This window comes from Hyperoodon ampullatus (assembly GCF_949752795.1).
Source record: "Hyperoodon ampullatus genome assembly, chromosome: 8".
Classification (NCBI taxonomy): Eukaryota; Metazoa; Chordata; class Mammalia; order Artiodactyla; family Ziphiidae; genus Hyperoodon; species Hyperoodon ampullatus.
In genome coordinates this window covers 53,771,468-53,797,097 of record NC_136921.1, presented here as the reverse complement: position 1 = coordinate 53,797,097, position 25,630 = coordinate 53,771,468, and the positions used below count along the sequence as shown (strand labels likewise).

Below are 25,630 nucleotides of genomic sequence, written 5' to 3'. Positions count from 1 at the left end.
CGGGCTTAATCTAGGTTAACATACATCTGATAACTCCGTCTGTACCGGTGCATACACCGCCTCTGTTGTCCTCTCCTAGGTGCTGAGCCCACCGCCAGCCCCATGAGAGAAGAGGACGTTCAGTTCCTGGGGCTCAGGCTGGGGACAGCAGAGGCCCAGACAGCACTGTATGTACTCTTTGCTCTACTGCTTCTTGGAGTCTCTGGTGTGGCATTTCTGTCCTACAAGTACTGTAAGCGCTCCAAGCAAAAGCAAACACAACCAGGTGAACAGGAATTGAGCCACAGTTCTTCACTCTGACCTCAAGTTACCACCTCCTCCAGTTCTGCAAAATAGGCCTAGTTTCTTTGAAGCCTTTGCCACCTCCAGGACCACTGAGGATCTTATACTTTACCCATAACAGAGTTTGTGAAAGTCTCTGCACTATTAGATACTAATTAAACTTGAAGGATTTCAAGTCCCTGATTAAAATGGAAATATCTCCACCTTGCCACAGTATCAGGAATTCACTTGGGCATTAGATGACCCTGCGAGTGGCTCTTGTGGAAATCAGTAGATACTGAATGCGTCTACTGGTTCTGTAAGCCACTGAACTGGGCTGTTTTAATTTTCAGAGACTTTAAAGGCAAAAACATTAGTAAGAACCATAGCAATCCTTTTCATAAAAAAATCAACTGCAATGTCATCTCCTGCCCTCTCTCTTCAAGCTCCCTCCCAGACTCTTACCTTGTGTTTCTCAGAAACTAAAAAAGGTGCTATTAACTGTGTCCTATCTATCTTCTATGGGTGCTTCTCCTTGAGAACGCAGGTTCCACAGAAGTTATGACTGTCCGCTTGTATAGCTTCACCACAGTAATCCTCTGCTGTTAGCTTCTGGAGGCCAGAGGGCCACGTCTCAGTGTCCCTGGCAGGCACATTTTGGAGACAGGGCAGGGGAAACACAACCGCTGCATTTGTGTGCTCATTCAAGAAACATATGCTGAGTAGCAGCAAGTCTTTATCAATGCCCCTCGGAGGTGCTAATTAGACAGTCACAGTATGGAACACTCAAACTTGTTTGGTCTATATATTCTTTCTAGATATCTGGGAGAATGTTTTTTTAAAAACAGAGCAGTTTTCAACTGGTTTTAAAAGGCCAATCACACTCGAAATTTTGCTTCTCGTAAGTGTTCCTTACCTGAATTGTATCTATAGAAAATTCCTATCAAAATGTTCCACTGCCATGGGCCCCAACCTGACAGTCAGAATTGCGGGGCACAAGCATTTTTCTCCTACCAATAGACAGAAAAAGTTTATCAGATGGGGTGAAGACGGTTCTAAAAGTGGTATCAGAGACATTCGTATAAGCTGTCAATTATACCTAAAGTCAGTATACCTTTTTTGGGGGGTGGGGCGGGACATGAAACAGAATAATATAAAGTTTCACATGAAACAAACTTGAGAAAAGATCCAGGATAAATCTGGAGGGAAAAAGAATATAAAATGTATTATAAAGCTAGTTATAAAAAGTAGTTTTGAAACAGAATAGAAAGATCAACAAAGGAAAAGAGAGCAGAGACAGACCAGCCACACGTGGGAACAGGGTGCATGACAGAGGCGGCCTGCTAAATCGGGGGCGGGGGGCAGGTGGATGATGGACCACTCCATAAATGGAGGTGGCTCACAGGTTAGCTCTTGAGGATGTTAGCCACAGGCGGGGGGAAGGGAGCCACATCCCTTACTCAGATACAAGATGTAAATGTAAAAAAATGAAACCATGAGAATGCTAGGATAGATGGGTGAATTTTTTTTAAATTACTTTCTGAAATGGGAAAAGTATTTTATAGTCAAGACTTAAGACCCAGAGACCATAAAGAAAAACGCTGATACAGGACCACATAAAAATTGTGGCAAGAAATTACCATCAACATACTCATCAAAAGATGAACAGGGAGAAGATATTTATAGCAAATGCTAGACAAAGGGCTAACTTTCTTAATATACGTAAAATTGTTATAAATCAATAAGAAAAAGATGATAAACACAAAATGAAAGAAAACACAGGCAGTTCTCAGAAAATAAATCAAAATAACCAATAATATTAAAAGATGCTCACCTTCATTCATAATCAACACAATGCATATAAAATGCATACAGTTCTTCATTTATCATGTTGACAAAGATGAAAAAGTATAACACAATGCTGTCAAGGATGGGAAATCAACATCCTCCTACCTGTTAGCTGCTGTAAATTCACAGAGCCTTTACAGGAGGCAATTCCCCAGCATTTTTTATAATCCAAACTGCAAACACCCTTTGACTCAGTGATGTTCAAGTATATTTCCACAGCTAAGAAGACACCTTCCCAAAGATGTTCACTGTAGCAATGTTTGTAATAGAAAAACAAACACAAGCACAAAAACTGTAATAACCAATGAACGCAACGAGAGAATGGGTAAGTATATCAAGTGAAATGCTTTGCAGCCGTTAATGAGAATGAGGTAGCTATGTGTTGATGGGGAAAGATCTTCAAGACTGTGTACGTAAAAAAGCAAGATGCAGAGTAGTATATATATAATATGATCCCATTTATTTAAAAAATAAAGATTACATATTTGCTTATGTATGCATAAAATTTTTCTGAAAACTACAAAAGAAACTGTTAATAGAGATTACTTCTGGGGACTAGAACTGGGGATAGAATACAAAGAGGAAGATGTCATTTTATAGCCTTCCATACGGTTTTGAATTTACCATGTACACTTTTTAAATTATAAAATTGAGGAAGGATCCTCTTACTCAAAGACAGTGAATCATTCTTTTATGTACGTTTCTCTAAGCATCTCTATTTTTTTTCAAGGCAAACTTGGTTTTTTATTCACATATTGCTATGTTTTTAAAGACGACAAACCTTTACTTAAATGGGATGCTTGCTGGAGATGTTTCTTTTTCAAGCTCACTTTTTAAATTATGGAAGTAATTTCATTACAGAAAATTGAGAAAACATATAAGGATGCGAAAAAGAACTAAAATTATATATAACCACTCTTACCACAATTAACGTTTGGTGCGTTTTCTTTTTTCTTTACATTATGTTAATACATAGTACTACCTCTATATAAAATGTGTTTATAAAGCTGAGATCATACTGTACCTACAGCTCTGTATCCTGCTTTTTTCCCCCGAACGCATAACAGGTACTCAACAAATATGTTAAACTGAATTGTTGAATTAGTATTGTGCCATTTCTCCTCAGCAAAAGTTAATTCTGCAGAAGGCATTTAGTTGGTTTCTAATTCTGAAGTAAAATAAATAAAACTTAACATGTTTATACCTAAATTTTGCCTGCATTTATGGTCATTCCTTCGAAAAACTTATTAGGTCAAAGAGCATGAAATATTTAAGGTTTCTGACAATGTTTTTCAGAAAGATTATCCCAGTTTTCATTCCTACCAACAACGTACCTGGTCTCACTGTTTCTTTGCCAACACTATTACCATTTTTTAAAGTCATTGTTACTTCATAGGTGAAAAACGAAGTTTGCTCTGGGAAAATTTCTTCCTCCCATTACAAAATAAAGTCAGAGTCCTTCTATTCCAATCTAAACACAAACGATTAGAAGAGGAACAGTCAAACTTACTCCCTTTTTCAAACATTCTTAGTGTCTCCACCACCATAAACATATAGTAGCATGTTAGTCAGATTAAGAACCTAAAATTCTTAAGAATAACCAAATGAGCAAAAGGCAGATCTTAATTCCCTACTTCTTGTCCTACAATACAGGTACTTCAGTTCTTTGAAGAGTGATTATCATTATTGACAGCAAAACTTCAGTATAAAGGTGACAGACAGAGAACTAGTTGTAGACCAGCAGTTGTTTTGTCCGATGAGAACAAAGACCATAACATTATGCAAACAAAGCGATGCCTCCCTGACTTAGGAGAGACAGTAACATAGCATTGGTGTGTGTCAGAAAATTTCTTCCTGCTGACATTTAAGATAAGGTGGTCACCTCCTTTCCTGGGATAGTTCCAGGGCAGTACAGGGGGGCAGGGGGTATCAGAGACACATGACCTCCACAGAGCCCTGTGCAACAAAAAAATGCTAGGATAACAAAACTTAAAGGAAAGATAAGGTCATTCTGATTTTTGGAAAAGATTTTTTTATTCAGTGTTTAAGTAAGATTAAAAACTACAAGATTTTGCTTGCAGCTGATGAGCAAGAAGAGAAAAGTTAAACCCAAATTATCATCTGATTGGCTAGTTAAAACGCTCTGACTCAAAATCAAATTATTCAGTGACATACCAGTTACTTTGTGTGGGCTGAGGAGTTCTGGAGCAAAACAGCCCTAAACAAAACATATCATCTGAGAGCACAGGACTAATGGGCATATGAAATACTAAACAAGAAAGCTGATAAAGGGAGGCTGTCGCAGACCTTTTGTTATTTTAGGCTTCTAGCAGTTGGTTACCATATACAAGGACCTAGCAGCCAGTTATTTTATCTCTTGACTTGTCTGAGGTTAAACAACTTTAACCCACTAAGCAGGAATAAAGAGACACTTTGTAGATGAGTTGGAAATCATAAAGCAGTCCCACTTCTCCAGCAGAATTTTAGTTGAATTAAATCATAAGAGAAACAATGATTACTGCACATATTGTACTTGTCACACTACATCTGCTGAGTAGAATTTCCATTCCAAGTGTTGTTTTCATCTTCACCATCGTCTTGAGTCCTCAATCTGTATATCTTGCCCTCCTTTTTAAAGTCTTCCCCCCGTTTCTCCAGCACTCTTTTTCTGACTGGTTCCCTGATATAACAAAAGAGGGAGGAAAGAAGAAGAAGATATAAAATGAAAACAGCAGTAACACAAAGCCATTTCCTTTAAACTGCCATTAGTATAGTTTAAGGAAAGTCCATGGAGATCATTATACCTACTAACGCAGTACTAGACTTTATACATTTTTGGCGGTGTTAACTTCATCTGTTCTCTAAGCCAAACTAGTCACATCATGTTGTCCATGTATTATTTCTTGGTGACTCACTAAGTTTTAGAACACTGGGACCACTTGCCAACTAAATCTTTCCTTTATTATTTATGCAAGCTGATGTATCTACTAAAATATTTATTTATAACTTACACACCCTAGAGGCTATCCCAAACTCCATTCATAGCTTAATATACAGAAATAGTCAGTTAGCAATTTTCAATCCTTTCAGAATCTTTAAGAGTGATTTATTTCTGCATGGACAATTTAGAACAAACAGTTCTTCATCTGAAAATGGAAAGGAAACAGGTGAAATTTACACTAATACATTCTCCAACACTAGAGGGGGAGGGAGAGAGAAAAACAAAACCCAGTAGTGGAACACGAAGCTTCACCTGCTCGGATGTACATTCATCCCATCCTTTGCCCCAACCCAAGACTTTTTCCCTTACCTGAAATAAATTTTTGAAACCCACACAGCAAGCTCTTCTATATGACAGTAATTCAGGATGAAATGCTTCCATTCATTGCTCAGTAAGAGCTCTGAAATTCAGACCTAACAAGGCCTAGGTTTGAATGCTGTTCTAAAACTAGAGAACAAGTTCTCTGTCCCCACTTGAGTAATGTACTTGCCTTCCTGCTTAATAGTTAAGAGAAAGAAAGATAAAGGCTGCATCAGCCCAGTCACAATGTTAACACAAATTGTCATCTAGAGAGTCAATAGGACACAAGATTAGGGATCTCCTTACAGCAGACAAAGGCAAGGATTTTCATTACTTACCACATATGATTGGTGTGAGGATTTGCTATTAATGGCCCAATAAAGTATTGAACAGTACTAGATATATATTGTAATAAATTGTGCTATTAATTATTAGAAGGGGGTATAATCTCGAATTCTAAGAAAATACTTCCTGTAAACCTCTTTCAAATATGTAGAATTTTAACAGAGGTATGAGCTAAGATCATTAGTGTTGTCTATCAGTATTAGCATTCAAACCTTGGCCATCTCCAACAAAAAGTAAGGCCTCTTGGTTAAGAAACTAGTCCAAAATAACTTTCTGAAGAGTTATTTCATTTTCAAGTGAACATCCAGTTTGGTCCTTCTCTGAATGACCCAGAGGAGGCAGTTAAATTATCTACAGCACAATGATCCCTCTAAAGTAATCATACAAGATGACTGTGAGAAATTAATGAAGTATCTTGTCAGACAAAACATGGATAACAAGAAAAGATATTACTGTTTAGACCTGAAAAAAATATGCCTTTTATTATGGGATAAAGAGAATTCAATAAATGAAATAATAAAATCAGTGGCAGTGAAGTTGCTTTCCATGGAATAGTAATTTAGAAAGATGGCTGAGAAAATGCAGGTATTGAGCTTCCCAGAACATGTTGGGTTTTCCCCCTTATACAGAGAAAAGGCAAAGTATCCACAATAAAATTTTTCATTTTGAATAAGGCACTGGGCATTACTAACATATTTTGCAAATGGGGAAAATACAAACAAATACCTTTTTTCTGAGTTGCCAGAAGATGCAAGGTTTGAGGATTCCAATGATGCTGCTCTCACCGAGGTCTGTGCAGGAGGAGGATTACTAAATAAGAAGTTGCTAATCAATCTCCAGATGGCAAGGAATGGGTAAAGTACTGTCCCCAAGAATGTCCAAAAGTCGCCACTGGAAGAAGGTACCATGGATGTAGTTGGTCTTCCTGCCTAAAAATTAAGAAAGAACATAGATAAAGACGACATCAGCCCAACCACATCACACTCAAGGTTCCAGATAAACTTTTTTACCTGGAAAAGTCCTGTGGATTTTAGTTTACTGCAAGAAGGTAAAATTGCCATCTTTTGCTGTTTTTCAACTGTGTAAACTTCTAGGAACTCCTGGAGCTCTTTTTCTTTAAAGGAGTAATCACAACACAGAAACTGCAAAGTAGTTTCTCAGTGAAATGAACCAATTATTTTGAAGAGAACTAAACTTTTGTAATGAAATTAATAATTTTGATTTTAAAAGTCTTTCTTAATGATTTTTAAAAAGGGAAAGGTTTCAGATCTCAATGAATACAATTAATCCTGATTACTGGAGGACTGTTTTAGGTGTGGGGCTAAAGTTCAGGTCTGGGCAAACTACAGTAGTCCCCCTGCTTACCTGCAGGGGATACTTTCTAAGACCCCCCAGTGGATGCCTGAAACCATGGATAGTACCAAACCCTACATATACTATGTTTTTCCCTATACATACATACCTGTGATAAAGTTTAATTTAAAAATTAGGCACAATAAGGGACTAGCAAAATTGCCAGCATCATCAGTCTTGAGCTTTGGAGCCATTATTAAGTAAAATTAGGGTTCCTTGAACACAAGCACTGCAATATTTCGACAGTCTATCTGATAACCAAGAGGGCCAGAAAGTGACTAATGAGCAGGTAACATGTAGAGCATGGATATGCTGGACAAAGGGATGATTCATGTTCCAGATGGGACAACACACCATTTCATCACACTACTCACAACAGCCCGCAATTTAAAACTTCTGAATTGTTTATTTCTGGAATTTTCCATGTAATGTTTTCAAAGTGCAGTTGGCTGCAAGTAACTGAAAGCACGGAAGGAGAAACTGTGGGTTTGGGGGCACTACCATATACTAACCAAGATATGGAAGACCCAAGCTCTCATCCCAGCTCTGGCACTTAAGGTGGCACCTTGGCAAAATTATTTAAGGTTCTGAGCCTTTTTTTAAATCAGAGATTAAAATATTGTTAGGATCAGATGGGATTAATATGTTTAAAAATGAATGTTATTTTTAGATTAAAATGTTTTTTAAAAAATTGGTAAACAGTAGTCATGTACTCATACATAAATAAATGACACCAAGTCAGTAGATTAGGCAAATATTCTACGTTTCTTTTCCTCTCCTACTGGTCATTTTTTGTACATGAAAATAGGTGAGGGAAAAAGTTGAAAATTTATATTGTGTCTCACTAGCAATACAAATATAAAGCCCAGGATAATGGAACAATAAATTGATCTAACATTTTTTGATAATTTGGATTTTAATTACCCACAGTACACTTTTCACCTTCCCTTCCTCTAATTATAAGAAAAGATCAAGAGCAGAACAAACAGGACTATAAGAATGGAAAAAATATATATGCATATACATACTGGCAACAGTACCACTGAAGCACTTGGGGCAAGTTCCAAATCCAGTAATTTCTTTTTATAATCTTCTTTGGTAAATTCCCTCCTGGGAAACATTGTTGCTAATGAAAAATTACCGTAAGTGTTGCCAACAGTCTGTAACATAACAATAAGTTTTAAAACCTTACAGTGGAGCCTATTTAAAGTAAGATATTACAAACTCATATGCATCCAAAATGACTGCTTTAATTTTAAAAGTTCACTTAAATGTAAAATCAAAAAACATTTATAAAAACGTTGTGCTTCAAAAAATAGCTGGAGGCTATCAAATCCAAATAGTACTTAAAAGCTTTTAAAACTCAAAAATGACCACGAGGGCTTCCCTGGTGGCGCAGTGGTTGAGAGTCTGCCTGCCGATGCAGGGGACGCGGGTTCGTGCCCTGGTCCAGGAAATCCCACATGCCGCGGAGCAGCTGGGCCCGTGAGCCATGGCCGCTGAGCCTGCGCATCCGGAGCCTGTGCTCCGCAATGGGAGAGGCCACAACAGTGAGAGGCCCGCGTACCGCAAAAAAAAAAAAAAAAAAAAGACCATGAAATAGCAAGAATATGTTTCCTAAGACTATATAAATACACTGAATAAAAATGAACAATTATATATCTTAAGTATGACTGCAGTTTGCAATTAAGAGTTTTCACTGTCCTTTGGCAAACTTACATTAATATCTCACAAATACCCATTTGGATTGTAGGTATTTTGTATTAAAAATCTGGAATATACCAGAATTTCCCTCATATTATACATATGACAGGAGTTTTTGCCTCCTCCTCGTCTCAGAGAGTAAATGGTCCATAATCAACCCATACTACACACATAATCCCAGGTCCAGGAAGTTACAGTAGTCAAGCATCACAGTCACTTTCACAATGTTAAATCACCTATACTTATAAAATCTTCCAAGGGAAGAGTCTAATTTCTTTTTTTGGTAATTTTTTACTCTAGGTCATACTACCTCTCACTGTTCTCACTCAACATAAGGTCACAAAATTAGGTCACTGTACTGAGATGAAGTTCAAATAGGACTGATGCAATTAAAGATCTTTCTTTTTTACTCATGTGATTCACTCTTCACTTACCTGTGGCAGAAGCACCCCATTTGGAGAGGCCCTAAGTGGGGCTCCAAGGCAAAAGAAGGTTGAAAGAGGCTATCTGGAGTTGATTCTACTATAAAGCTTGGGGAAAGGGGTTATTAAAATAACTTTTTATACTGTCCAGCCAAGCTCACCAGTGGAAGAAGGCATATAACTTTTTAGGCATCCTTTTCTTGGGACCTATAAGTGAGATGGCAGACTAAATGCAGAAGAGGTCTAGCAGAAAAGTTGAATCCTAATTTTAATCTTGAAGTGATACGTAAAACAAATACTGGTACGTGTAATAAGCCTAGATCCTAAAGGACATCTGATGCCTCATTTAGAAAAAGTAATCAATCAGAGGATAAAAACTAACTGGAAAGTACTCATATCTTCTCTTCTAAGATGTCAATTTCACAACCATTCAGATCTTGAATAAGGCCATGTTCTGGAAGTAAATTCCTGAAGAAGATACTTGTTGCCAAATAAAGATTATTGATCTTTAGGTTTGACCAACTGGCAGACGGTGGGAAAACTGCCAGCCCCAAAGCATTCTAAGCAACTTGCAGAAAATTCAGAGAGAGGACTAAGAAAAAATGCATCTTTTACAGAGGACAACTCCTTCAGATTAGACTTTTGGAAAATCACTTGCTTTTCATTCCTCCAACTGAATGTATTAAGCACTGAGAAAAGTTTCCAGAGTCTATTTTACAATAGCAGCAAATTTGTCTTTTTACAGAACAAGCAGATATGCTGTTCCCATATGGCACTCATACATGATGGAAGCTCCAGAACATTCCAGAGGCATCTTGTGCCTCGCTCCTGGGGATAAGTCATAACTTATTCATACTCTTCAAATCCTGCCTGGAAAACTTCCCCTCCTACATTCTAATAACCCATTCACCTACCTTCATTACAACTCAAGACATAAATTTACCTGTGCAGCAAACTGCCTTGCTTCTTCTAGAGGAGCATCAGAAGGGAACTGATTTGTAAAGGAAGAACCATCAGGAAGACGGAATTGAATTCTCGCAACACTGCTATGAGAAAATGAAAATTTAAGTCAGCATCTTTACTTATACACATTCTCAAATGATATCATTAAAACCAAGAGAAAATGGAAGTGGAAATGTGTAATGAAAACAGGTTTTTATAGAGAGTTGGGGAGGGAGGATTGGAGGAAGGTGGTCAAAAGGTATAAAATTCTAATTTAAGGTAAATAAGTACTAGGGATGTAACGTACAAGACGACTATAGCTAACACTGCTGTTATGGTATATAGGAAAGCCGTTGAGAGTAAATCCTAAGAATTCTCATCGAAGAAAAGAGGTTTTTTAATTGTATCTCCATTTAGCCCATGAACAACAGGGGTCTGAGCTGCACGGGTCCACGAAGAAGTAGATTTTTTGCAATAAACACATACTACAGCACTGCACTATCCACGGCTGATCGAATCCATGGATGCAGAACCGTGAACATGGAGAGCCAACTTTAAAGTCATACACGGAATTTTGACTACGCGGGGGTGGCATGCCAACTGTAACCCCGCACTGTCCAAGGGCCAACTGTGTATGAGAAGATGGATGTTAGCTGAACGCGACATGGTAATCATTTCAAAATATATGTAAATCAAACCATCAGGCTGTATTCCTTAAACTTATAGAGAAATGTATGTCAAATATTTCTCCAATTAGAGAAAATAAAAAGAAAATTGTTTTTTTTCACAGTCAAATCTCATTTATTATTTTTAACAACAGCTTGAGATAAAATTCACCCTTTAAAATGTACAATTCAGTGGTCTTTAATACAGTCAGAGCTGTGCAACCATCACTACTATCTAATTCCAGAACATTCTCATCACCCCAAAAAGAAACCAAGCCCTTTAGCAGTCAGTCCCCATTCCTCCCTCTCCCTTTCCCTGGCAACCACTCATCTACTTTCTGTCTTTGTGGATTTGTCTGTTTCTGGCACTTCCTATAACGGAATCATAAGATGTGTGACTTTTTGGTAACTGGCTTTTTTCATGTAGCATTATGTTTTCCAGGTTCATCCAAGTTGTAGCAAGTGTCAGTACTTCCTTCCTTTTTATTGCAGAAAAATATTCCATCGTATGCTATATACTATATTTTGTTTATTCCCTCTTCAGTTGATGGACATTTTGGTTATTAGCACATTTTGGCTATTATGAAGAATGCTGCTATGAATATTCACGTACAGGTTTCTGTGTGGACATTGTTTTCAACTCTCTTGGATATATACTTAAGAGTAGAATTGCTTAGCATTTTGAGGAACTGCCAAGTTGTTTTTCCAAAGTGGTTGTACCATTTTATAACCCCATTAGCAACGTAGGAAAGTTCCAAATTCTCCACATCCTTGCCAAGACTTGGCGGTTACTTACTTACTTATTTTTTTTTTTTCGGCCATGAGGCATTCAGGGTCTTAGTTCCCTGACCAGGGATCGAACCTGTGCCCCCTACATTGGGAGCGTGGAGTCCCAATCACTGAACCGCCAAGGAAGTCCTGGTGGTCACTTTAAATTTAGGCTTCCTAGAAGGTGTGGTTTTGATTTGATTTTCCTAATGACTAATGATGTGGAGCATCTTTTCATGTGCTTATTAATCATTTGTATATCTTCTCCGAAAAAGTATCTATTCAAATTCTTTCCCCATATTTAAATTGGGTTGTTTGCTTCTTTGTTGTTGACTTCTTTTTATATTCCAGTTACAAGTCCGTTATCAGATATATGGTTTGCAAATATTTTCTCCAATTTTTTTTTTTTTGGCTGCACTGTGTGGCATGCAGGATCTTAGTTCCCTGACCAGGGATCAAACCCGTGCCCCCTGCAGTGGAAGCGTGGAGTCTTAACCACTGGACCGCCAGGGAAGTCCCTCCAATTTTGTGGGCTGTCTTTTCACTATCCTGATGATATCCTTTGAAGCATAAAAGTTTTTAATTTCGATGAAGTCCAACTTATCTGTTGCTTTCTTTTGTCACTTGTGCTTTTGGTGTCATGTCTAAGAATCCATTGCCTATTCCAAGATCACAAGATTTCCTCATTTCTTTTCCTCCCAAGAGTTTATACTTTTAGCTTTCACACTTAGGTAGATGATCCATATGGCGTGAGATAATGGTCCAAATTTATTATTTTGCACATGGATATCCACTTGTCCAGGCAGCATCTGTTGAAGAGACCATTTTCTCCCCATTGAATGGTCTTAGTAAACTTTTCAAAAATCAGTTAATCATAAACGCATAGGTTTATTTCTAGAGACTCAATTCCTATTACAGGCATACCTCAGAGATATTGTGGGTTTGGTTCCACACCACCACAACTATCACAATAAAGCGAGTCACATGAAATTTTTGGTTTCCCAGTGCATATAAGTTATGTTTATACTATACTCCAGTCTAATAAGTGTGCAGTAGCATATGTCTAGAAAAACTATGTTACATGCCTTAATTTAAAAATATTTTGTTGCTAAAAATTCTAACTATCAACTGACAGCACAGAGTTGCCACAAAACTTCAATCTGTAAAAAACTGCAATAAAGCATTAGCGCAATAAACGAGGTATGGCTATATATCAACCCATATGTCCATCCTTATGCCAATACCACACTGTCTTGGTTACTGTAGTTTCATAGTTAAGTTTTAAAATCAGAAAGTTTGAGTCCTCCAACTTTGTTCTTTTTCCAGATTGTTTTGACTATTCTGGGTCCCTTGCATTTCCATATAAATTTTAGAATCAGATTCCTGCATAAATGTTGGCAAAAAAAATAGCTGGAATTTTGATAGAGATTGTGTTGCATCTGTAAACCAGCTTGGGGATTACTGCCATCTTAACAATACAGTCTTCTGATCTATGAAAACAAAATATCTTTCTACGTATTTAGTTAGGTCTTCTTTAATTATTACGATAATGTTTTCTAGTTTTCAGTGTACAAGTTTTACACTTCTGTTAAATATATTCTTAAGTATTTTATTACTTTCGGAAAATAGTTTTTATTTTATTTATTTATTTATTTTTGGCTGCATTGGGTCTTCATTGCTGCGCGCAGACTTTCTCTAGTTGCGGTGAGCGGGGGCTACTCTTCATTGCAGTTCGCATGCTTCTCATTTTGGTGGCTTCTCTTGTTGCAGAGCATAGGCTCTAGGTGCACAGGCTTCAGTAGTTGTGGCATGCGGGCTCAGCAGTTGTGGCTCGTGGGCTCTAGAGCACAGGCTCAGTAGTTGTGGCGCACAGGCTTAGCTGCTCCGCAGCATGTGGGATCTTCCCAGACCAGGGCTCGAATCCATGTCCCCTGCATTGGCAGGCGGATTCTTAACCACTGCGCCACCAGGGAAATCCCACTTGTTAATCTTCTAATATAGAAAATACAGAAAAGTACAAAGAACAAAACAAACATTAACCATAATCCTACTAGCAGTATGTACTAGAAATCTGAATTTTTGTCTTTGCAACACATTTTTGTTTTGGGAACTGCCTTATCCCTCCAATTCATTCATTCATTCGGGTATGATTATCAGTAATATTTCCTTATCTCCTTCAGCACAGGGGTGGGCATGTCTACTACCCCAACCAGCTGGCCTATACAAGTGGACATGGTATTAAGATGGGGCTTCCCTGGTGGCGCAGTGGTTGAGAGTCCGCCTGCCGATGCAGGGGACACGGGTTCATGCCCCAGTCCGGGAAGATCCCACATGCCGCAGAGCGGCTGGGCCCGTGAGCCACGGCCACTGAGCCTGCGCGTCCGGAGCCTGTGCTCCGCAACGGGAGAGGCCACAACAGTGAGAGGCCTGCGTACTGCAAAAAAAAAAAAAAAAAAGATGGCCACATGACCCAAGCAGGGCCAATCAGAATTCTCAGTGAATGAGAAAAAGGATTAGTCTTTCCTCTCTAGGATCAGAAGCTCAAGATCCTGGAAGGTGCCAGGAGGCCCTAGGCTCTCCTGACACTATCTAAAGAGTTTCTCTGAGAATAAAGCTAAGACAGAAACCAAGAGATTAAAAGGAGAGAGAAAAAGTCCTAATAATATCCTTCAGATCCCTGGATCTGGTGATGCCTAACCAATTCTATCACTGTAACTCCCAGCTGCAGAGCCAACGGATTCCCTCTTTTGCTTAATCCTGTTTGACTTGATATTCTAACAAGTAAAGAATTCCAGTACACATGAGATAATCACTATAATCATTTTGATGTATGTGCTTTCTGTCTTTTGAAAAGAGATTTCTTCAGCCTTCTTTTAAACATCATGTATTTAGTATCATTATGTTGTACATTCACATTCAATGACAAATACCACTGGCAGCTGCCAAACTGATCAATATGTTCTTGGAGAACTATTTATTAATCCACAGAACACATCAGTGTTAAAAAGCAGCCCACAACTGCTTTTCTCCTCAGCTGCCATGTATACACATACATTTTAGCAGGAAATAAAGTACCTTCTTTCTTTTGTGGAAGAGTCTCTCTTGACTTCCATTTCTGCCTGTTTGGCCAGCAGGGCAGCAGCTTTAGCAGCTTCTACTTCTTCCTTTGTCTTTGCAAAACGAGCAGCTCTCTCTGCACGGTCCTTTAAAACAGTTGTTAGATACTAATTATATTTCACTGCCAGAAAGATCTAGTTACACATTTCCAAACATAAGGAACATAAATATGCATGAAATTCCTTAAGGCCATACATGAACTTCATCACTCTGATTCTGGTATTTTTTAGTTTTATCAACTTTCAGGGACCAGAGTTATTAGTAAGCAAACAAGGACTTGATTTTGGTCACTATTCTCTCTCTAAAGCCTGGAACAAGGTCTGGCACATAACAGATAATCAATAAATATTTACTGAATGAATAAATAAACAAACAAACACCCTATTAAGTAGGGTGTAATATGTATTACAACTGCTTAATTCTAAAAGCAATTCTTGGGACTTCCCTGGTGGCACAGTGGTTAAGAATCTGCCTGCCAATTCAGGGGACATGGGTTTGATCCCTGGTCCGGGAAGATCCCACATGCCACGGAGCAACTGAGCCCGGGCGCACAACTACTGAAGCCTGTGCACCTAGAGCCTGTGCTGCACAGCAAGAGAAGCTGCTGCAACGAGAAGCATGCATGCTGCAACAAAGAGTAGCTCCCACTCTCTGCAACTAGAGAAAGCCTCCGCACAGCAACAAAGACCCAATGCAGCCAAAAATAAATAAATTAATTAATTTAAAAAAAAATAAAAAATAAAAGCAATTGTTGCAAAACCATCCTAAAGCTTGATGTGTCTAAATCCTTTGTCCTAAAAAAGAATGCTTATGACTAGCGGAGGCTGTGACGTTGCAAATTCTTAGCTTCTTTCCTAGGGAATCTTTGAAAACTACCTTTTCACTACTGGTAAAATTCATAATATAACACTGAGAAAAATTACTTCCAAAAAATCATCTCAATTTTAATCTTAACTGTATTTTAATTCAATACACAATTTCTGGGAAAAGAAAACTGAGAATTGGTATGCTCTGAGTCCCTAAAATCTACTATTTTCGTGTGCCCTGTCTGGTAGTAAACCAAAACCATTGTGCATGAAAAAACAATTTCACTAATGTTCTAGAGTCAAGCATTAAAAATAAACTTAATACTCACCAGTGCAATCTGCTGTTTTATACGCTCTCGAGCTGCCCTATCTTCTGCCTTTTCTCTGTTTCTTTCCTCTAACATTCTTTTTGTTAATTCTTCTTCTTGCTTTCTTTTATAATCCAACATTTCTTTTCCAGTTTTCCTCCTCTCAATTTCCTTCTTAATCTCTCTCTGAATTAAAGAAAAAGTAAGTTTTATGAGCCGAAAACAAAATTTAATAATCTTCCCTTAATATTATTTTGTAGGCAGGGAAAGCCGGTTATAGGGTACAGCTAAAGGAATAGTACAACTTCACAAATCTAGGGGTCTAGTAGAATGTATTAACAGCATGGGTTAATGGTCAAATGTCTATCAATTTATGTCTTTGCCAGTGGTTCTGTTAAGATTATGATGTGGTCAGTGTCATTTGAAAAAAAAAACATTACAGGTCTTTGGTTTCTGAGGTGCCCTCTAAGGACAACATGGTAGTCATTTATTTAGCTTGAAGACCTGATAACCTTCGTATATTAGAACCCCAAAGAGATGACGCAGTTCAGGTGCACAAGGTGAGAAAAACAAATGGTGCACTAGAACGCAGCAACACCAAAGGAAAAATTCAGCAAAATATCTACGCATTTCTTTTTCACAAAAAGGAACTAAAACTCTGAACTGCATCAAACCAATTTTAGTTCAAGTCCCTTTATTCTTAGCGTAAAGGATTCATTGCAGAGGAATAAAAGATGGTCCAACCTATTCCTAGCAATTTATAAAAAGAACACAAAAAAAGTGTACACTATGACCTTACTACAGAAGACAGATAATTCCCCTCACTGTGCTGCAACACTGAACTATATAACCAGGAAGCCATTCCAGGTCTGCCAAACTGAATAGGGAATCAAATGCTCCCTCACTTAAGGGAAGAGGAAAACAATGCCAGGCACATGAACTTTACCTGTTCTTCCTCTTTCCTTTTCTCTTCTCTCCTTTCTTCAAGTTTTTTGGTTAGTCTGTATTTTAAAAGTTTAAACAATACATTAACTGAGATACATCATATTAATATAAATTACATTTAGAAGATTTCTTTAGCTAAAAACTGGGGAAATGTGGAGACAGACAAAAAAGCTCCTGAAGGCAAAGCAACAACTTACCTACGTGGTCCCTGCCCCTAGGGAAATCCATGAGGAGTCAGCGGGACCATCAGAAGCCTCACTCCAGCTCTAAGTGCCTTACCTCCTACTTAACATTAGTTCCCATTCCTCCCAATTTATCAGATCTTGATTTTTTTTGTTTTGGCTGTACCATGTGGCTTGTAGGATCTTAGTTCCCCAACCAGGGATTGAACCTGGGGCCATGGCAGTGAGAGCTCGGAGTCCCAACCACTGGACTGCCAGGGAATTCTCTGAATATTTATTTGAAAATATGCATCTTCAAATACGTATGTATAAATCAATGACTTACAAATGCTTTACTTCTTACAAAGACGTAAACAGTATTATGGCACAAAACTGTTAAAAAATAAAAGCAAAAAGCTGAAGGCTAACATTTATAAAAACCAGTAATTCCAAAATTGATTCTGAACTGTGAGAAACTCAGCAATTAAAAACTAATGATTTTGAAAGCAGACAGTGGTAATGGTTGCACAACCTTGTGAATATATAAAAACCCACTTTGAATTTTATGGTATGTGAATTATATCTCAATTTTTAAAAACTAATGGCACTTTCTCAGAGGGATTTGGGTTACACAGGTATATGCATTTGTTAAAACTCAGTTGAACAACTTGTGCCAGAAATCAAGGGACGCTCAAAGAATGATGGTTTAGAACCCCAAAGAGATGATGAAGTTGAGGTGCACACAGTGAGAAAAATGAATGATGCACTAGAACGCAGCAACACAAGAGGAAAAATTTAGCAAAATGTCTACAGATTTCTTTTTTACAAAAAGGATGTCAAAAGGACGTAAGGCCCAGGATGAAGAGGTTCCGCTAACCAAATCTGAAGCAATCTGTGCATCAAAAAAAATTGTAAGAGAAATTAATTGTAACACATTAGGGTTAAAAAAAGGACCCATGAAATATCTTACTGCTGACGGAAGTTATGAATTGGTATAACCACTCTGGAAAACTGTTCAGCCAGTATCTATGACCCAGAAATTCAGACTCCTGGAAATACACCCAAAAAATATGTTCACCAAGACATGTAATAAAAGAATGTTCATAGCAATTCTATTCTTAACTGACCCAAACTGAAAATAATTCAAATATCCATCAACAGTAGAATGGATAAATAAATTGTAGTATAGTCAATACACAGTCAATATAGCTATACAGTAACAAGCAACAATTTGAAGTGCTTACACGATTTTAATTATATGATCATATGACCCGGATTTTTGAAATGCTGTCTAAGCAGCTAATAGTTACTTCCCAATGAAAACTGTTTCGTTATTAAGAGCTTGTCAACATTTTATCTAATCTCAACATTAGTATCCCTTTTTAAAAGCGTAACAAATTTTGTGTATATGTATCTTCTAAGAGTGCTTTATAGTTTTTTTCAATTTAAGAAATCTCAAACAGCTGTAGACCCACTCTGTCCTGACAGGCTAACTATAAAAGTAATAATGCTCAAGGAAGAAAACTTGGCAACCCCAGAACAAAGCAAAGAAAAAAATCTCGAATTCCAATTTCATAGATACTAGTATAAACACTTTGGTGCATGTCTTAAAATACCTTTTTTGGACTCATTATACTATATAACACATATACAACAATATGTGTACGTATAATTATTTTTTAATTAAAAATGGCATATTATATTCTATTTGCAGAACCGTCAGGCAGACACAAGCAGACACCCCTTTACATAAGAATGGAAACTATTGGGGGGAATTCCCTGGCTGTCCAGTGGTTAGGACTCTGAGCTCATACTGCCAAGGGCCCGGGTTCGATCCTCCCCTTTCCCACAGGAATTAAATAGCACTTGATCTCACCCCACAATAAAGGGCTACCTGCCATGTTCCTTCACATTCCCCCCAACTCTCGAAATCTTTTCCTGATTTTTCATTTTCACTTCACCCCAGGATCCCAGGGTGATGCAAGTAAGGGTGCACAGTGGTGGGCTTGGTGTTAGCAAAGCAGAAAGGAACAGAAGAGGATGAGCCCCTGGAACTCTGGTTCCCTACTGCTCTTCTTCCAGACACACACCATTTCTCATTGCTGTGAGAGATCTACCCTGCTTTGCACCTCCAGATTCTGGCCCTGCCCCAACTCCCATAAAGAACAATCAGAATCTAGGTTTTGCTAAAATGAAGCACATTTTTACTGAATCATGAGCTAACCCAAATACCCAATGTCAGCAATCACTTTGAACTCTGGTTCCCCATAACATCTACGTGAACAAGAAAATATCAAGTTTAAGTAATTTTTCTTAACTTCCATATTACACTGAATGATTTTTAAGTCAAGATTTTAAAATATTCCTGCTTATCCATTCACCATTAACTCAGTTATCTTTTAAGAATCATAGTATAAGACTATGATTTGATAATCACTACAAAATTAAAAATACTAAACTAGAAACCACAAGAAGTCAGAAATTTGATTATGAGACCAACTAATAACACATGACACTTAATAGACACCCACTTATGCAGAACCCAGGCTCAGTACATAGTCATAAAATTAGCTGAAGTTCTTGCCCATCTGGAACTTATCCTATGACACAGAGAGATAAAAGCAGAAGTAACAGATGGAAACACATATACCAAAATACTAGTGAAAAAGGGATTCTTAAAATTATCAGACCTAAAACTGACCGATGACTTCAGAGATACAGAAGTTTTTACTTCTAGAATGTAGTTTTTATGGATACAAATAAGTTGGTCAGGTAATAAAAACTTCAACCTAGAATTCTGAAATTTCATTTGTGTAATTTTAGCTCTTATTCAAATCAATGAAATAACTGAAAACCACTGTCTTTCTAACAAAATACTATTTCTAAAAACAAGACCAAACCTTTCCACTCTGATGGTGAGCTCCTCTGTAGGTCTCTGATTTGAACATCCACCAGGCTCTTGAGACACAGTGGCCTGGCCTGAAATTTCTCCTCCTTAATTATTTAAAAAAAAAAGAAAGAAAGAAAGAAAAGAAATAAGAAGAATATTGCATTCAATGCGAATTTTTAAAAAGGTATATATCTTTTGGGTTACAACGTCTGTTAGCAACCTTGTTTCTTAAACAATACATTTTTTCCCTAAGAATGGAGTAGGAGATAAGAAATGAGCTATTACTAGTGATAATTCTTACGCTTGGATCTGGATACAAAAGTATATAAATGGGAAATAAGGCAGCTACCCAACTGAAAGCCACTGAGATAAAACATGAAATATTAATCTGGCAGTGAGAGACATAACAAAAGTAGACTAAGCATGCCTGGCCAGAGGTAGGCTCTACTCTAAAGAAGCATGGTCCAATATCTTTGGTATCCCATAGGGTAGCCACTAGTCAGGGACAAGTGGCTACTCAGCGCTGGTAATAAGGCCAGTGCAGGTGAGAGACTAAATTTTTAATTGTATTTAATTTTAATTACAATTGCCACGTGTGGCTGCGGTTATGGTATTCAATAGTGAAGCTCTAGGGACTTCCCTGGCTGTCCAGTGGTTAGGACTCCACACTTCCACTGCAGGCGGCACGGGTTTGATACCTGGTCGGCGAACTAAGATCCGGCATGCTGTGCATCACAGTCCAAAAAAAAAAAAAAAAAAAAAAAAAAAAGGGAGGGGGGAATTCTAGAGGCCAAGTTTGATACTGAGTATCACTCTAGACTTATGATGACTCAAGGGATCTGCTTCTGCACACCACAATGATTCCTTAGAAAAGCTTTTTATATCTACACTAGTATTCTTTTAAGGATCTCCTGAAGGACAGAATTTTGTCCTGGCCTGCTGTAGAGGATAGCTATGGTCTGGTACTCCCTTTCAGAACCTCTGCTATTTCCTTCCTTACCACTCACCATCAACTTAATTCTTCTTTACCTTTTTGATCCTTGGAAGAGCATGGAATGCGGAGCAACAGAGTCTGGATTGAATCCTGTTCTGTCACTTTAATAAGTTACTTACTCACACTGTACCTCTTCCGTAAAATGGGGATAGTAACCTCATAGAAATATCATGAGAAGTATGTGTTAATAGAAGTAAAACGCTGAGACTTTTACTAGGACTAGCACATAGTAAGTGCTTCAGTTATTACAGCAGTAATAGAAATATTAGAATTATTAAGCAGAACCAAAGGTACACATCTCTTCTTACCTCTGCATTCAGTGCATCACCTATGTAACTTGAAATCAGCGATAGGAGGAATATTTACACTTCGGAAATTAGCAAACACTACAAATAAGGGCTTTTTATCTCCCCCCCAAAAAACAACCTTTTGTTAAATATTTACCAGCATACCACTGAATGAAACCCTTTGATAAGAAGTGGTAACCTCTGGCAGCCAGTGTGTGCTCAGTAGGAAATTAATCACTTTTCTTTAGTAAATAAAATGAATGCCAAGGACATTTATATCTTTTTTTTTTTTTTTTTTTTTTGCAGTACGCGGGCCTCTCACTGTTGTGGCCTCTCCCATTGTGGAGCACAGGCTCCAGACATGCAGGCTCAGCGGCCATGGCTCACGGGCCCAGCCGCTCCGCAGCATGTGGGATCTTCCCGGACCAGGGCACGAACCCGCGTCCCCTGCATCGGCAGGTGGACTCTCAACCACTGCGCCACCAGGGAAGCCCGACATTTATATCTTGATATCAGAAAAAAAATTTAAGAAAACTTCTGAAGATAATTTGTGGACAAGCTGAAAAAAAAGTGCTGTGTGTAACTTAGGTGGATCTATGACTCATAAACAAAGAAAAATGGATGGCAATAAGCTAAAACAACTGATAAAAATCCAAACACAGGGACTTCCCTGGTGGCACAGTGGTTAGGAATCTGCCTGCCAATGCAGGGGACACAGGTTCGATACCTAGTCCAAGAAGATCCCACATGCCACAGAGCAACTAAGCCCGTGCACCACAACTACTGAACCTGTGCTCTAGAGCCCGCGAGCCACAACTACTTAAAACCCGTGTGCCTAGAGCCTGTGCTCTGCAACAAAAGAGGCCACCGCAATGCAATGAGAAGCCTGCGCACCACAACGAAGAGTAGCCCCTGCTCACCACAGCTAGAGAAAAGCCCGTGCACAGCAACAAAGACCCAATGCAGCCAAAAATAAATAAATAAATAAATGTATTTTTAAAAAAAATCCAAACACAATAAAAATTTACTAGAGGACGTTCTGTCTTTAGGTTTAAGAAGACAACTGGAGGGCTTTCCTGGTGGTGCAGTGGTTAAGAATCTGCCTGCCAATGCAGGGGATGCAGGTTCAAGCCCTGGTCCAGGAAGATCCCACATGCCGCGGAGCAACTAAGCCAGTGCAACACTACTACTGAGCCTACGCTCTAGAACCTGGGAGCCACACCTACTGAGCCCACGCGCCACAACTACTGAAGCCCACGTGCCTAGAGCACGTGCTCTGCAACAAGAGAAGCCACTGCAATGAGAAGCCCGCGCACCGCAACAAAGAGTAGCCCCCGCTTGCCGCAACTAGAGAAAGCCCGTGCGCAGCAACGAAGACCCAACACAGCCAAAATTGAAAAGATAAATTAACTAAAAAAAATGATATATTGGACTCCAACTCAAACAAACTGAAAAACTTAGCGTAATGTAAATATTGCCTAGATAATTAATGATAAAAAGGAATTACTGTTAAACTTTCTAGGTTTCATAAGGGATAATGGTATTGTGGTTATTTATTTATTTATTTTTTTCGATACTCGGGCCTCTCACTGTTGTGGCCTCTCCCGTTGTGGAGCACAGGCTCCGACGCGCAGGCTCAGCGGCCATGGCTCACGGTCCCAGCTGCTCCGTGGCATGTGGGATCTTCCCGGACCGGGGCATGAACCCGTGTCCCCTGCATCGGCAGGCGGACTCTCAACCACTGCGCCACCAGGGAAGCCCGGTTATTTTTTTAAAGTGCTTATCTTTTAGATACCAACATTTTTTGTTTTGTTTTGTTTTTGCTGTGCCGTGTGGCTTATGGGATTTTTAGTTCCCTGACCAGGGATTGAACTCAGGCCCTAGGCAGTGACAGCACGGACTCCTAACCACTGGACCACCAGGAAATTCCCGGTACCAACATTTTTAAAGATGAAATGATATAATGCCTAAGTGTGTTCTAAATAATAAATGGCAAGGAGACGAGGAAAGGGGGCAGAGATGAAACAATATTGGCCATGAATCAAAAATAGTTGGGGGACTTGTCTGGCGGTCCAGTGGTTAAGACTCCGCACTTCCACTGTAGGAGGCGCGGTTTGATCCCTGGTCAGGGAACTAAGATCCTACAAGGCACGGGGGCACAGCCCCCCCCCCACAAAAAAAGTTGGAAGATACGCAATGGGTTCATGGGATAGGATTTCTTATACTATTTTCTCTACTTCTGTACATGTTTGAAATTTTCCATAATGAAGCTAAAAAAAAAAAAAGCTACAAAGAACTTAGAGTTGCTACTCACCTCGGATAAGACAGAGTCTAACAGTTTGAGTCTAACCAAATTAATTGCCTACTAAAACAAAAACATCAACACTCTTTGTGGGAATATAACAGAATCCAGAGTATTATGTGTAACTCTATAAGTAGCACTCAAGTTCATGGGAAATTACAGAGCATCAAATTTCAGTTCAATAAAGGAAGAACTTCTCTAAAACCTAGGGCTTTGACAATAGAATAGGCTTCCTAGCAAGGTACTGAGCTTCCTGTCATTAAATATATTCAAATAGAGGCTTGATGATTATCTATCCAGGATGCTGGAGCAGGATCACCTTTTAGGATACTAATATTCTAACTTCTTAACTTATCTAACCCTACATTGCCTAATACAAAGCTATATTACACAGAACAACTCTGACTGTGCATGATCCCTAATATACAGTATAAAATTTCTCCTCTGTCTTTTCTATCAACCCCTCTGCAGTCACACCTCCTACTGCTACAAGCTCTATTTTATAATTAACTTTTAATTCTAATTTTAAAAGTGCAAATACAATTCTCTTAAAAGTGTATAGTATTTTATGTTATAAAAACAATTTCACACACATCAGTTCACTTGGTCCCTTCGATATCCTCTGGCTGAGAAGAGATTTACAAAACTCATGAGTATCATAATGACAGTCCCTGAACCATAGCACAGTAGCAGAAATTACTACTATCAGCTGTTCTGGACTGTTTCCTATTTGGGTTTGAAGGACAGAGTCACTGACTTTATCCCCTTCCGCCACTAAATGACAAACATATTAAATTTTAAGTTAAATGAACGTGAAGGGGGAAAATACAGTATTCTTATTTTTAAGGATATTAATCCACGGCCTTTATAGTGGAGTGGAGTGTTCAGTGTACCCAAAAGGGTACATTAAAAATTACCTGTTGCAGAATCTGACTTTGTATCAGAAGTGGGTGGTGTCTCACAGAGCTCTACATTTCTGGACTGACAGTTTTCAGAAGTGTTGTTATGTTCAAATGAGGTGGATGGAGTAGAGACTGAACTTTCTGACTGGCCACTATCTGCCACTGATATTTCACCTTTTAACGAGTGCATCTAGGGAGAAAAAACATTGGAATTTAATTACAGATAAGAATCTAAGTTTACCATGGTATATGAGACCAAAATATGAGCAAGTCAATTTGTACTCCATAGAAGGGAGAAGTACTAAACTTTCCAAGTAAATCAATCTAAAATGTATAATCCTAAATATGACATAATCACATTATGGAATTCAACTGCAAGGTGACAAGAGCATAAAAAGATATTTAAAGCACACTGTTGATTTTTCTTACAACTAGAATTCAAGGAAAAAAGTTACAAGCTATATTAGCCATTTGCCCAAAGTGGATGCAAGTGAGAAATTGAGTAAGGTCCTTAAAAAAGTCAAGCAATATACTGTTAGGGACCTTAATGTGACAGCAACTCCCTTTTGCAACAAATAATAGTGACTGCATTATGTGGCGGGCTGAGGGAGAAAAAGGGAAGGGAGAGTAAGAAGTCACTCATGTATTAGGTATAGGCACCTCGAACTTCATAATGTTATTTTCAAAACCAGTCCAGAAAGACAGTATTTACTACCTTTTAATAGCATGGTTAGTTCCTAAATATTCAGAGTGGCTCCAAAAATATTCCAACGTCAAGTTCCTGACATACCATTTACCCATGTTTATACAAAGAACAATTCTGTTCCTCCTCACCTGCCGGACTTTGTGGATTCTGGTAACAAGTTCATCTGCAGGAACACTTCCTGCTATTACTTCCAAGGGAATTCCACTGTCTCCAATAAAGAAACTGGATGGAACACACACTACAGGATCTGTACAGTTTAATTAAGTCTAACAATTCATGGGAAACAAGGGAATAATTTTATGAAACACTATTGGTAACAAAGCAAAAGAAATCATCTTTGAGAATTTCACAATATAATCAGCTAACATGTTCACAAAATAATTTCAACTACCCTATCACTATGCCTGTAGTGCATGTGATATGTGAATTATGATTTATCTATATCACATATATAAGTGGAAAACATCCACTACATTCCCCTCTATCATAACTTTTACATCTATCTTACCTCTTGCTAGCTACTTCTAACATTCCAACCAAACTGCATCATATTGCTTTCCAGCTATTCACAATTTATAAAAACTCCCTAAGGGGACTTCCCTG

General features: G+C 38.4%; 2 protein-coding genes across 3 annotated transcripts in view; one reads left to right on the top strand and one right to left on the bottom strand.

Annotated features, from left to right (window-relative positions):
• Positions 1–300, top strand: part of LCT (lactase) — a gene marked incomplete at both ends in the record, with an annotated part of 53,341 nt that extends 53,041 nt beyond the window's left edge. The window contains one exon of the mRNA XM_079710281.1: positions 80–300. Within this exon, the coding sequence (XP_079566407.1) occupies positions 80–300 (221 nt within the window). The remainder of the gene's footprint in view (positions 1–79) is intronic.
• Positions 301–4,133: 3,833 nt separating this feature from the next.
• UBXN4 (UBX domain protein 4) overlaps positions 4,134–25,630 on the bottom strand; it is a gene marked incomplete at its 5' end in the record, with an annotated part of 32,316 nt that continues 10,819 nt past the window's right edge. The window contains 10 exons of one of the 2 annotated variants that reach the window (XM_079710720.1): positions 4,134–4,789; positions 6,482–6,684; positions 8,137–8,268; positions 10,178–10,277; positions 14,685–14,812; positions 15,862–16,026; positions 16,787–16,841; positions 19,847–19,940; positions 24,337–24,511; positions 25,156–25,274. In XM_079710720.1, the coding sequence (XP_079566846.1) occupies positions 4,651–4,789; positions 6,482–6,684; positions 8,137–8,268; positions 10,178–10,277; positions 14,685–14,812; positions 15,862–16,026; positions 16,787–16,841; positions 19,847–19,940; positions 24,337–24,511; positions 25,156–25,274 (1,310 nt within the window). In that variant the 3' untranslated portion in view covers positions 4,134–4,650. Of the gene's footprint in view, positions 4,790–6,481; positions 6,685–8,136; positions 8,269–10,177; positions 10,281–14,684; positions 14,813–15,861; positions 16,027–16,786; positions 16,842–19,846; positions 19,941–24,336; positions 24,512–25,155; positions 25,275–25,630 lie in introns of both variants that reach the window. The other variant, XM_079710719.1, reaches the window with a different exon arrangement.